General features: G+C 35.3%; 1 protein-coding gene across 1 annotated transcript; it reads left to right on the top strand.

Moving 5' to 3' along the window:
- The first annotated feature begins 6,665 nt into the window (after window positions 1–6,665).
- On the top strand, window positions 6,666–7,610 carry LOC142150498 (olfactory receptor 11A1-like). Its single transcript, XM_075205695.1, has one exon. The coding sequence runs from the start codon at window positions 6,666–6,668 to the stop codon at window positions 7,608–7,610; it is 945 nt and encodes a 314-aa protein (XP_075061796.1).
- Window positions 7,611–15,431: the final 7,821 nt, after the last annotated feature.

Here is a 15,431-nt window from a genome sequence, read left to right as displayed (position 1 = left end):
TATGCAGGAGGTATATAATCACCGGGTAAAGGTAGATTAAAGTTGCTCCACAGTTGGGACTCAACATGGATCCAAAATTAAATGGCTCCCACCAATATAATTATACTATGGAACACATAATTTCTTAAAATACAAAAAGAGACAGAAAATATCCAAACTCATAATAACACCACTATACTCCTTCTCATGCATTATATATATATATATATATATATATATATATATATATATATATATATATATATATATATATATATTTATTTATTTATTTATTTATTTATTTTTTTATTTGATTTTTTTTTACATAATTACATAGCGGTCTCATCCCACGAAAGCAAAGTTCTTGTCGTACATCTGACATATTGGATGTTACGGGCACGTTGTAAAACATAGCTAACATATCTAGTTTAATAATAATAAGTTTTTATGAAAGTTTGTATGATAGTGTTGTTTGAAAAAAAAATACACATTGCTCTTCTGCAAACACACTGATCATCACTTTACTGTAGTTGAACAATATTATAACATAGTGCAGAATTGACTGACACACAAATAATGCACAAGTGCCATTAGAAATTAAATAAAAACAAACCAACATCCATAGTTTAGCACCTTCAAATTGATAGGAATCTTCTTTCCTGCAGAGTCCATCAGGAAAAGGCAAATACAAAATGCTAATAGACTGACCGAATTTTAATTTTGTAGCTAAACTGCTAATGAATGAGGTAGTCTAAACTGGAGGAATCAGAATGGCACCAGCCAATGGGAAGCAACCGATGTCATCACCAACACATATTTTTAAACGAGCCCACCAGTACTCACAAATATATATGCTTCCTATTATAAATATATTACTAATATGTGTACGTCAAAATCAGCCATATATCTAAGAGTCATGGTGGACTTTCCTCTCCACATCCATAATGTACTGAATTTATGCTTGTCCACTCACACAGTCCTTGCAAGACCTCATAAGTGGCAACAGGTGTAAGATACTCTTCACTCTATATATGGCTGCTTTTCATGGTCCATAACCAGCAGAGAACAGTCAGTATCTTAGATGTTTATTGGCCCATCTTGGTCTTATAAGAGCTGTTCCCCAAGTGCATACATACACACCACTTAAAGGTAATGCTGCTAACATCTTTACATGGTCTACTTGGCCTTTTTTTATAGAGCTGTTACAAAAAAAAATGTTTGAGGGGGTTAACAAGCCCCCTTAACTAATGCAGAATAACCCATCTATTTGTGCACAAGACTCAGAATTGTCACTATATAATTCATGTTACATTTAATTACATTGTGTCAGGGGTGACTGACCTCCAGTCTTTATGCAGCCAGTTAAACCACACCGGACCTTAGCCTCTAAGTCTGAGCTGAAGTATTTCATTTCCTACTCAGACATAGCTTATAGCTTCCAAGGAATACTATTACATAAAACCCAAATTCAAGCCCAGGGGCATTGGTCAGCCCCAAGGGTGCAGTGAGCTTTGCTGTATAGCCTGGATGAAGTGAGAGTTCCCAGTTCATCAAAACCTGTCTGGTGCTACTGAGATTGACTCAATGGAGAGAATCACTGAGAAGGCAGCCTAACACTGCTGTGCTCCCCCCTAACACATCAGTCCTTCAAAGTTCATTGGAACTATGTCAGAGCAGAGGTGTGCTTTTGCTCGTCAGACCCCACTCCCAGATCCCTACTGGATCACCAAGTAAGCAGTTCTTTATTACATATACATTTTTAACATATTTTACATTTTTACATTATATTTTTTTAAGTATTTCCCCCATTTTTGTGGGGAAAGGTGCCCCATACAATTTATTATTACATTAAATTGCTTGAAGATGAATTTTATTGATTCTTGTGACAATTAAAAAAAAAAAACCTTTACATACATTGAAATGTCTTGGCCAGATATACCTTTATCATATGGTAATTAATGCTTACTCACATTTCTTGATTAATCACCCAAATATTAATTGTGGCCCCCTGGTACAGACTTAGTACAAGGATGAGGCATAATTCTTCTGCATGGCATTATCGAGTGCTTGTGTCAGAACCTGTCAAATACACTATTCACCTATAACCAGGCCGGCACCCCCATTGCCAGACAGTGGTGGGTGGAGTTTGTAAGGGAACAGACATTTTAATTTATGATATATATATCTATATACTGCTCTACTTGTTAATTAAATGTTAAAAAAAAATCACAGGTGCTTTGTGAGCTCATGGAATTATCCTCATATATGTATCCACAGGGATCTCTCTCCACTATAAAAGCATCACAGGAGCTGGGAATTTGTACTGTCAGATCTAGAAGCCACAACACAGACATGACTGCTGAGAGGAGGAAGCTACCATTCCATTAGATGTCTTCAACTGCATTAAACATTGTAAGAACAAATCATAGTAGTTTGCCTGTTAGCATGGACACTCTATTATAAAATAAAGACCATAAATTGGTTTTATGGCAGACTGCTTCTGGAATGTTTTCCTTCAGATATCCCTTGGAAAATAGGTCAAACATCCTCCCTATATCTCCTAAAACAGGTATTGTGTTCAATATGAACTACGTAATTTTTTCCATCCATTATATGTCATTCACAAAAATACTGCTTGATGTGACAATTTCCCAAAGAGTAATGGCCATTTTTGTGAAGATTTAGAGTTGACCCCGTGACTCTGATGAGTCCAAGTATATACAGTAACAGTTCTCAGGATTTATGGCCAAAATCTCAGGTTGATCAGCTCACATACATTTACTCAATGATTTTGTTTCCTGCTGTTGAGGTTGCTTAATTTATGGCTATATATAATTATTGGTTGCTTTTACATCCACTATGTTGGCAATTTTCAGTGTTACAAAGACTCTCTAAATGTATCTAGTGCACAGATAAATAGAGTATGTATTATCTGCACAGCAAACTACTTTCAGAGACTATTACCTGTGGACGCTAATTATAAATATAAATATAAATGCCCAATTTGGTATACAGTAGCAGAAGAATTCCATATAGAGTATAGAGTCTCCTATATAAAAATAACAACAAAATAAAAAGGACTGAGCTTTATATTGAGAGTAAATTAGTTATAATAATTTAAGATACTAGTCACATACATTTATAATTACAAAAACAAACATCTCATGTAATACAAATTATTACCATGAAAAACAGTTAAATACAATTTATTCACTGCAAATGAGCACATTGATTATTGTACGATGTGTGAACAAGTAAATTATCTTGTGGCCATAATAAAATTTCTGTGTCCTCCAAACGCTTCATTCAGATTATTAGTGTTAGTTCTTTAAAGGGTAGATAAAGAAGCCCAAAAAACTACTCCTGGGATGATTTTGCCAATAAGAGTAAATTGATGTTCTCGACACATTTAATTAAGTTAAATTTGTAATTTTTTTTTTAAGAAAATCTGTTTTCCAAATTGTTATTAAGGGAATTGTAAATCTCTTTATTATTCTGCTTTTCTCCTGTGGTAAAATAAGACTATATTAGAGCAGTTTCTAGCTTCTCTATATGTGATCTGATGATTTCAGCTGACAAGAGTCTCCCATTCTTCTCTTTCTCTCTTCACCACAAAATAATTTCTAGATAGGACCACTGTTTATTTATCATTTTTACTTTCAAGAACACATGCTGCTTTTGAAAAAATAATTAACACTTAATACAAAATCAAATGTTTTGTTTTTTCAACCATAAGACTCAAGTAAATTAATTTAAAATGCGCAGAATTTTGTTATTAATCGGGGAATTTAATTAAAAGAATAAAGTGTTCATCTCCCTTATTCTGCCATCAGCACATAAACTAGTGCCCTCCATAACTGGTAAATGCCTACTCTTGAGGATCAAGATATTTATTAACATTTTTGGGTCTTGGGATTTATGGATAAAGAAATCAATGACCATACCCCTTTACTTTTACTATCCTTCTCCATTTATTTCCCATTGTTCTCTGATTTTTCACCATTCCTGGCTACTGTTACATGCATCCTTTATGTATATTATACATCACTACATACAGTGGATACAAAAAGTCTACACACCCCTATTGAAATTGCAGATGTCTGTGATATAAAGCTTAAAATCAAGATAAATCATGTCAGTCCAATTTCCACCTTTAATTTGGCTTTGCAATCACCAAAGTTCAAGTGAAAAATAAATGGCCAATTTTTTGGAAACAATGGAAATGAAAGAAAACTTTGGTTGCATAAGTGAGCACACCTCGAACAAACACTTTGCAGAATAATCTTTAGCTTTTAATTTTTCAGGAATATTTTTGAATAAATCTCAATGAATGTTCCACACCTAGACTTTGCATTAGATCCAACTCTTCTCTGCAAAAAAAATATAAGGTCCATCAAACTGCGAGGGGACCTCCTGTGTACAGCCCTTTTCCGTTCTTTCCAGAGGTTTTTGTCTTTTAGAAATAGATTTTTTGATCAACCCTTATTGTAGTTAACGTCCCTCTCTGACTTGTGTCAGGTGGTTTCTTCTGTGTCTAGTAGCAGCTATTGTGTGGGGAGCAGTTGCCATTAAAAGCTGTGTTCATGTAAAGTTCAATCTAGTGGAACTAACATTCCCTGTTTTAATACACAGCTTACTACTCTAGCTACGTCAAGCACAGCTTGATGTATATAGAATAGTAATAATAATATATTTGGTGTAGAAGATCAATGTATTTTGCTTATATATCTATGGAGAAACTGGTATGGTGTAACAATAAAGCCAACAAGTATTTGTGCTGCATGAAACACAGCCAGTATTTGAATTATGTGCAAAATAATAAACTAATTTGCACCCCTTGCATTGTAACATGGTTTTGTCCTGGAGACCATTTACTCTTTTTTTGCCTTACTTTCCTTAATGACCAAGGCCCAAAGAGTTTACTGTATGCAGGATATAGTTTGTTAGCAAATCCTATTTTGCATGGGGTGACACTGTCATAGAGGCATACAGAGGAGATATAGGGGTGTAGCATGTTCTGATTGGGGAATGTGATCCTTGAAACATCATGCACATTCCTTGACACACTGCATAAATCCTTTAGCACAAAATAAAGCCAATTTTACATAATACATAAACCCATTCAATGCAATTAAACTCCATTTCACAAAGTACAGATCCCTTACCAAAGTCAACAGACGATTTTGAAAAGACTATTTAGAAAAGTGGGACGAGAGAAAGTTGATTATAGAGAGAAAACATTAAAGATTTTTGGCAAGCCATTAATTATCACCCTTTCTGCTTTGCTGGTTGTGCACTGAGCATAGTTCATATAACTTTCAACATCTGAGTAATATCACCTGCTGTTGATATTGACAGTGGTATGGACCCTAGAATGAGGGTGAGCATATTGGACGATACTGGAGGAAAGAGTTGAAAATTAGTGTCAGGGAGGTTGGAGAAAGCTAAATGTAGATATTGTGTGGTGAGATTGGGGGGCACTGGAGTTAAGATGGGAAGGGTTTAGCTGATATATATCTTTTTTAAACATTGTAATTAGGCAATATGGGATAGCAAGGGAATTACAACTTAGCGGATTCAACTAGGTGTCAAAGGGCCTTAGTCACTAAGGAGAGCAAAGCATAAAAAGGAGTAACTTTGCACCTGGGCAAAGCCAGGTTGCATTAGAGGTGGAGGTAAATTTAAAATTTGGGCACAGATTTATAGTTGGGATAGGGCATGTCCTAGATTAGTTTTAAATTTTAGTGTAACAATAAAGCCAACAAGTATTTGTGCTGCATGAAACACAGCCAGTATTTAACTTATGTGCAAAATAATAAACTAATTTGCACCCCTTGCATTGTACCATGGTTTGTCCTGGAGAACATCTACTCATTGTTTGCCTTACTTTCCTTAATGAGTCAGGTCCAAAGAGTTTATTGCATTCAAGACATAGTATGTTAGCAACTCCTATGTTGCATAAGGTGACACTGTCAAAGAGGCATACAGAGGAGATATAGGGGTGTAGCATGTTGTGATTGGGGAATGTGAATTTAGGTGAGTGACATCCCCAATTTCCCCATTTACTGCAATGGATAAAACATAAAATATGTTGTAACACAAAACTGGCATGGGAATTTATTTGTACCCCTTAATATATAGCACTTCCCAATGATAGGATATTTAAATGAAACCAGCCCAAACTGATACAGGTAGCAAGTTTTTGTCCACAATAGTATCTCCTGTCCATTAACTTTGCTTTACTCATAACATTGATTCTAGAATTCCAGAATGGTAGAATTGGACCTTTAAATAACATTTCACTTCATGATCTGTAGGATAAAGGGAAATAATTTAAAAGTAAGTATAAATTTATATAGAGGAAAACAATTGACATAATTTAAGCAAATAGTATGCGAATAACCAAATTGTTTTTAATTAGGACATGAGGCTAGCCCAAATGAGCATGAACGGATATTGGGATGGATAAACAATAGTTTATGTTGATAATTAATTTAGTCCAAATTAAACAATATCTGTAAAATATGCTTTGAAATGTGCTCCCTTTCCAGAGGTACCCTGGCTAACTGTGTAATGTTTGGTGATAATTTATCATTGTTTATAATATGTTCAAAGATAACAAATTACTTAAACAGTGTTAACTTTCTTGCAGTAAGAAAAGTGTTGTCAGTGACCTCTTCCTCAGAATGTGTGAGGACAATCAGACTGAAGTCACAGTGTTTTTACTTCATGGATTTCAAGATCTATATAAATACAAAATTCTACTATTCATCGTCTTCCTCTTATCCTACATTGTGGTACTAAATGGAAACCTTGTCCTTATTGTTTTAGTGTCGACAAGTGATCACCTCAAAATTCCAATGTTCATCTTCCTTAAACATCTAGCAGTAGCCGATGTCCTAATAACCACCACTATTATACCAATGATGTTAGATATTATATTAAGGGATGTAAAAGAACTATCTGTCACTGGCTGCATGATTCAGCTGTTCCTGTTTTCCAATTTTGGATTTGTGCAAGGTTTTCTTATTGCTGTAATGTCGTATGATCGATATTTGGCCATTTGCCACCCGATGCGTTACAATTTAATAATGATGCCCCACGTCTGCCTCAAAATGATTGTTGGGTGTTGGTTATTGGTCTTCATTTTATCAAGTGAAATAATTATGGTTTGCCAGTTGCACTTTTGTGGTCTCAATTACATTGACCATTTCTTCTGTGACTTTGGCCCAATAGTTGAATTGTCTTCTTCAGACACTTCCATGTTGTTATTGGTTGATTTTGTCATTTCTATTTTAATGGGTGTCATTCCTTTTTCCTTAATCATCATAACCTACATTGTCATTTTCTTCACCACACTTAGCATGTCATCCCACAGTGGAAGAAAAAAAGCCTTCTCCACATGCAGCTCCCACCTTGCCACTGTATGTACATATTATGGAACCCTAATCACAGTTTCCATGGCACCATCTGACAAGAGCTCATTTAAAACAAACAAGTTTAGGTCTCTATTATTCATTGTGGTTACTCCTATGATGAATCCCATTATCTACAGCCTCAGGAACCATGAGGTCAGACGAACGCTTCAAAAAATGATTGTAAAAATTAAAATACAATTGAAGACAAAATAAAAAAGACATACAGACAGCAATAAAATATGGTCCTAGTACTGCTAGTCTACACATTTTTTTAAGGTCAGTTGTAATCATTAATACTTACTACAGCATGTTCTATGGATAGGACGAGGAATGCTATGGCTTAGTGAGCCAATTCTTGAAGTATGTTTTGTACATTTCTGCTTTGGCCTGTTTTGATTTAGAAGATCCAAAAACTGTATTCTAATTGTTACCATCTGTCATTGATAGGCGCTGCCATGTTTAATAACTTGAAATACTAATTTTCATAGAATGTGGTCTCTGAATTAATGGGTTACTCAAAAAGAACTAAGATGTGACTGATATGGACTTAGTAAATATCATGTCAAATGGGTGGCACACTATATTCCCTTTAAAAAAGAAGAAAATTAGAGTGTGATTTGTGACTGTCATAACATTTTTATGTATAAAAGGATTGTGTTACAGATGTGATGGTGGTTTAACAATTGGCCTGAAACATGCAGAGTTTTTATTATTAGAATTATTTTTATTAATGTTTTTAATTCTAAGAGAGTTCTATAATTTTCTAGTCAAATAACCAAATAGCTGTGAAATTACATGATAGTTTGATTATTTACCATGGTAATCCTTTAACATTTTTTGTAGGTTATAAATTGACAATTAAACTAATTTGCTATAGTTATACCTACTATGACAAAGAGGCTTATTTGTCACACCTCTACTGTATAGAGATAGTAACTGTGGCCTGCAGACTATGACAAAGAGGCTTATTTGTCACACCTCTACTGTATAGGGATAGTAACTGCGGCCTGCAGACAGACCTCTTGGTTTCTCATGCAGCACACAAACATACAGGTGCACCACATGAGTGTAATTAGTTTGTTGTATTCTTTGATTGGGTTGTAGTGCTTGGGTGGAGGATAAAGACTGTTCTTGAGGGTGACTGATGCCAGTTTCTTGGCCGGTGACTAGGCAGGTGAACTTTGTCTAGCTAGAGCGTGGGTTGTATGGTGGAATCCTGACAAAAGTCTGCTGTGTTAATTGTGATATGAACAATAAAAAGCACAATTTTTCCAAGCAAGAAGATGTTTGTGTCTGTCATCTGCTGGGTGTTAATATCACATTGGTGTCATTGTTGGATTTCAAAGGACAGTCAGATCCCGCTATCCCTCCAACCAACCAGATGCAATTACTTATCAATACAACATAGCACAGGGCAGCTTTAGTATAGAAGATACAACAATGCCTGTTCACCTTTGCCCTCTAATCAAATTATTCTGTATTATTTTTCTCAAGGTTTCTCCTTAGTGAAGTGGGCAGGATAGGAGCCTCCATGACATGATTAATGGTGTATCGCATCATTTTGGCAAAATGATGCATTACAAATTTCCTTTCTCCACCACCAAAACGACCCCCCTGCTGCCCCCTCCGTCTTCGCATTCCACATCTCCCTTCCGGGATCTAACAGAGGTGAGGTGTAAAAAGTTGGTAAGTGTGATTCATGCATTCAATCAATGAATGATGCTGTAGTTCAATGCTATAATCACCGTTACCTGTATCTGTGATGTCCTTGCAGGCTGCCCTTCCCCATCTCGGACTGCATTGTTAAAATATATAACGCCAGAAATCAGCTATTGGTATTCACTGTTTGTGATAAAATGATTTTATCACAATAATAACATAAAAACATATTAATTGGGCAAATATTATCTTTATTACACATAGTTTTCAAATATGACATTTTTCATTAAAGACATTTGCTCGGTCTGTAAAAGACAGTACAGATTGTCTATATATGTTAATTTGTGAGTTTGTTAATCCAGTAATAAATACATTTCAGAATGCAGAAGGTTGTGGTGACATTATATATAGTAACATATTATAATATATTGTTAAATATATTATTACATTACATATATGATAAGACACACATTTAAAATATGGCATTGGACACAAGTAGTGAAGCCACAGTTCAGCTAATTCCTATTACTGCATAACAATTACAGGAACGGTGCACAATGTCTTTAATTCAGTTGACCTCCTGAGTTATACACTAATTATTTTATTTATTTCCCAATGCTTTCCATTGTAGATCTCAATATACTCCTGTAAGCCACACTGACTCATTACAATAACCCCCACAGGACTGATACAAATGTGTAACTAAGCAATATAACAATGAGCTCATTAAATACAAACGTTATGAGCTACAATGAAGATATTTAAGACTTGACAGAGAAAGATCCGCAGACAATACTTCTGATATTCTTATGGAATTGCCAAATAAAATGTTTGTTTATGTTGTGTGATTAATAAGGCAATTAACAAACCTTCACATGAAGCAATCAATTCTCAGATTTTGTTTAAGATGTAAATATTAATTTGTATTATGTGCAATAGTTTGTGTACAGAAAAGTATCAGTGCATTATAGTTAGACCAACAACAGTAACCCAGTTGTTTAGTTATATGTAATATAATTGTAGTAATAAAGTTTCCACTGTGATTGTTACAATGCAAGGAGTGAAAATTAGTATTCTGTTTTGCATATAAGTTAAATACTGACTGTTTTTTCATGTAGCACACAAATATCAACTTTAAATTTCAGTATACAAATAAGCTATCAAGTATTTGTGTGTTACATGAAAAAACAGTCAGTATTTAACTTATGTGCAAAACAGAAAAGTAATTTTCACCCCTTGCATTGTAACATGGTTTTGTCCAGGAGACTTAAATAAGAAACTTCTTAATTTAAGTTCCTTAATGAATCAGGCCCCTGGTGTGTAAAAAGGGTTACATTTTGCAAGATACATTTTCACCCAGACTAGTGGGTTTGGGGAAATTGTTGGAGTCTACAGTTTATGATTGAAAATATTCCAGATTTGAAATTTAAGTAATTTAAGTGGATTGAGTGAAAAATGCATGCTGTAATCCTTAAATAGCATACTTAAATTCGGAGATACCCCATTTAATGCTTGATCTAGAATATACACTACGTTAGAGATGTCCTGGATGGACCCAGAATTTATATGTACAAGCTGTGAGGCCAGATAATATCTCTTAAAATTAGAAACTACCAGTCCATCCTCTTTACTAGATTTCTGCTATATCAATAGACCTATCTTGGATCTTTTGTTAGACCAGATAAAAGATATGAATTTTTTTAAAAAAATATTCATATAGAGATACTGCTGGAATACTAGTGTAATACGTATACATATACCAAAAAGAGAATAAAGGTCATTTTTATACTATTAACCCAGGAGGTCTCAGTGCAAGGTTTCAACACTTTATAATCTTTTCCTTTATCTTGTATGGGAATTTTTCCAAGACGTATTGGGTCAATAGGGAGTATAAAAGTTGTATCCCAATTAATCTTAGGACCTGACTACAGGATGAATATCTAAATAATGCGCAGGTCAGCATCCAATTCAGATTGTTAATAAATAGTAAGATATCTGCATACATTACCAATTTTCAACTATCTATACTGTCTAATTAATTTCTGTATTTCTGTAATATTCCCTAATGTTAAATGCCAATGGTTTGACCCCTGAACAAAGTCCTATCCTGCTAGCTACCTTTCACCTTCTCCAACCTTTAATTCCTGCAATGAGTCAGGTCTTGCTTTTTTCTTCCAAAGCAGCCTATGATGAATTTTTCAACTGGTGGATCGAGGCCAAAATTCTGAGCTCCCTGGAGACCTTGATTGACAATTTGTGCATAATCCAGTCATGTGACCATTTCCATGCCATCCCTCTTGCTGGAAAAAATCTAAACTTCCTAGTTTCAGGACGAATGTTTACCATTAGAGTGGCGGCAGGAATCCTATTCAGCAGTCCGCAGAACTCACGAATGGTAATGATGGACAGCAGTTCAGCGAGTAGATAGTCAGCTCTTTGGACGAGGAGCAGAACAGGAGCCAGGAACCCATGGAAGGTACATGAAGATCAGGCACTAAGAACAGGGTGGAGGTGCCTTTTAAACTTTGGAGACAAAACTCCAACCAAAAGGAAGAGGGACAGTGTAATTGACAGAGTAATGGAAAGATGGCGGCACCCAGCCCGGACCGAGCAGACGGCAGGAGAAGGTAAGTAAGCCGGGGATCGCGTATATGGCCCGATTCCCCGGCGCGTGATAGTTTAGAGCAGTATCCAATGAGATATACAGATCATTAATAAATAATATATATCATCTACATACATTACCAATTTTCAACTATCTATACTGTCCAAGAAATGTCTATATTATTCCTAGTGTTGTATGCCAATAGCTTGGCCACTGTGACAACCACATAGGTGACAGAATACATCCCTGCCTGGTGCCTCTTGATTATATAAAGGGGAAGAAGTAAGTCACCTGGCAAGTACTCAACAGCCATAGGACATTGAAGTAAAATCTTAATTTCAAGAATTCAGGACCAATGCCCATTTTAACCAGGATTTCCCATGAATAGTTTTATTATATTTTTATTGAAACAAATTCCTACCTAGCATCCAGTGGTAGCACAACTCATGTGTCTATATTAGTCTTCAGATATCTTGTATTTGACATGACTTACCAGACGTAAAGTCAGTCTGGTCTCTATGTATGTATGGGGAGCACGGTGGCTCAGTGGTTAGCACGTCTGCCTCACAGCACTGGGGTCATGAATTCAATTCTCGACCATGGCCTTATCTGTGTGAAGTTTGTATGTTCTCCCCGTTCACGTGGGATTCCTCCGGGTGCACCGGTTTCCTTCCACATTCCAAAAACATATTAGAAGGTTAATTGGCTGCTATCAAAAATGACCCTAGTCTGTCTCTCTCTGTCTGTCTGTGTGTGTATCTTAGGGAATTTAGACTGTAAGCTCCAATGGGGCAGGGACTGTTGTGAATGAGTTCTCTGCAGAGTGCTGAGGAATCAGTGGCGCTATATAAATAAATGGTGATGATGATGATGTATTATAGTATATATAAGAGAGTTCAGTCTTGTAGCTAATACTTTTGCAAATTTTTAACATCTGAGTTGATGAGCAGGATCTCACATGCGCCATCAGGTTAGCCTCTACTCTCTAAGGCTTCAAGCGTACTCTTAAGACTCATTTCTTTATTCAAGCCTATCACCCTTCCTCCTAACTCCCTTGTATCAGCTTTTTCCCCCAATCTCCTGTCGGTACCACCCTATTTGTGACTCCCCCTTTCAATTGGGATGTAAGCTCCCATGAGCTCGGCCCTCTTTCCTTGTGTTCTCCTTATAATATTCTACCACATTCTGTACCTCTCGGCCTGCTTCCCAAGCCCTGTTTTCTTAGGCGTAGGCCTACTTCCCTCTGATTACTGCCAACACTCTCACTCACTGTCCCTTATATAACTTGATCTACATTAACATGTTACCTGTAATTTTATTCATTCAGTATGTCTGGTCTTTGTACTTTGTTCTTCATGTATCATTTTAAGTGTAATGGATCACTGCATTCTGTGTATGTCATGTGCGGAGCTGTGGACCCTTTGTGGTACCTTATAAATAAAAAGTAATAATAATAAATGTAGGGTGGTATGATCCACAGTCAATCATTCTGCGACATAGGATAGTATGATGTGTTAGTGTTAACAATAAGAATATTTGATGAGCACTATGTAATATTGAGAGAAACACAATTAAATTATTTTATGTAAGAGGATACAGTGTGTTGCTTAGTTTATGTTTAAAATGTTAGAAATATACAGCTGAAATGTATCAAGCGAATGATGTAGCAAATCTCACCCAGCTCGAATTTATTAAATGCATTTAGTATATGCTCATAGTATATTCACAATACAGGAATCTTCATTGTTGAAGAGGATTTTTCTTTATTCCTTTAAGAAATGTAGCAATGATGTCCATGTGATGAGTATATAATCCGGTAAACAATAGAATCATCTTAAGCGTTTCTCGGCGGTTAACCTGCAGTTTCATCAGAAGCGTATAACTTTTCCTTTCCATGTAGTCTGCTTTTATAGTCAAACAAAATTCAATATAATTGCTTTGTTAATCGACAACCTGCTTAGTAAGTAATGGGCGAGGCTGTATGGTTGAACTGCTAATAAACACGTTTTCTCAACTAAGACAACAGTTGCAAGAAAAATAAGCATCTTTCACCAGTCCTCATATTAACATATAAAAGAGCATATACAAAATATTTTATCAAACATAACTGTATTTTAAAAAGCAACACTTTTTTTTGTAGTGCACATGCTCTAATAGTAAGTAACTAAACCTTCTACCTGATGTTTCATCAGAATTGAACTGATGTCTAATGTGATATGCAGGAGGTATATAATCACTGCGTAAAGGTAGATTAAAGTTATTCCACAGTTGGGACTCAACATGGATCCAAAATTAAATGGCTCCCACCAATATAATTATACTATGGCACACATAATTTCTTAAAATACAAAAAGAGACACCACTATACTCCTTCTCATGCATTACATATATATATATTTATTTATTTATTTTTTATTTGATTTTTTTTACATCATTACATAGCGGTCCAACAAAATTCTAACTTTTCAAGTGTCTCATCCCACAAACGCAAAGTTCTTGTCGTACATCTGACATATTGGATGTTACGGGCACGTTGTAAAACATAGCTAACATATCTAGTTTAATAATAATACGTTTTTATGAAAGTTTGTATGATAGTGTTGTTTGAAAAAAAATACACATTACTCTTCTGCAAACACACTGATCATCACTTTACTGTAGTTGAACAATAGTATAACATAGTGCAGAATTGACTGACACACAAATAATGCACAAGTGCCATTAGAAATTAAATAAAAACAAAATACAAAAAGAGACAGAAAAGATCCAAACTCATAAAAATACAATTATACCCCTTCCCATGCATCACAATGATGATATGAGGAATTCCCCTTCATTAATTATATATATATATATATATATATATATATATATATACAAGTTAACCCGTACATGATACTCATGCATTCTAGTCAAATCAAGCTACTTAAGGTCTTAAAAAGGTTCTTGTTATGCATTTGGACCTAGCCCAGGCCTCCTCAGGGGAAGAGCGTTACTTACCGACGCAAGCGTCCTTTTTAATGTGTGTTCATGAGGTAAAATTAACTCACGAAAATGAGTTTGAGCCCTCAACTCGTAAATTTAGCCTTTACTACCCCTCCCATGGGGGGAAGGGGGGATGATGGAAGTTAACTGACTTCAATATTATAATTTTTTTTGTCAAATAATGTCAGTATACCAAATTTCAGGTCAATTGGATGAGCCCTTTCTGAGAAAATAGTTTTTTCCATACACACACACACACACACACACACACACACACTCTAACACACGCCGCTAGGCTTTTACTTTTATATATTAGATAATGCTATGAATTTAGTAGGTCAGTGTATAACTCCGCCCAGCAGGTGGCGCTGCAGCTTGTTTTTTTTTTTTTTTTCACACACAGACTAACACACGCCGCTAGGCTTTTATATTATAGATTATATATTATTTTTTTTACATAATTACATAGAGGTCCAACAATATTCCAACTTTTCAAGTGTCTCATCCCACAAAAGCAAAGTTCTTGTCGTACGTCCGATATATTGGATGTTGCAGGAACATTTCAAAGCTTAGATAACATTTCTAGTTTAATCATAATAAGTTTTTATGAAAGTTTGTATGAGAGTGTTGTTTGAAAAAAAAATACACATTACTCTTCTGCATACACACTGATCATCACTTTACTGTAGTTGAACAATAGTAAAATATAGTGCAGAATTGACTGACACACAAATAATGTGCGAGTGTCATTAAACATGAAATAAAAACAAACCCACATCCATAGT

This window comes from Mixophyes fleayi, chromosome 4, assembly GCF_038048845.1.
Source record: "Mixophyes fleayi isolate aMixFle1 chromosome 4, aMixFle1.hap1, whole genome shotgun sequence".
Lineage (NCBI taxonomy): Eukaryota > Metazoa > Chordata > Amphibia > Anura > Limnodynastidae > Mixophyes > Mixophyes fleayi.
This window is presented reverse-complemented; position numbering and strand designations above follow the sequence as displayed.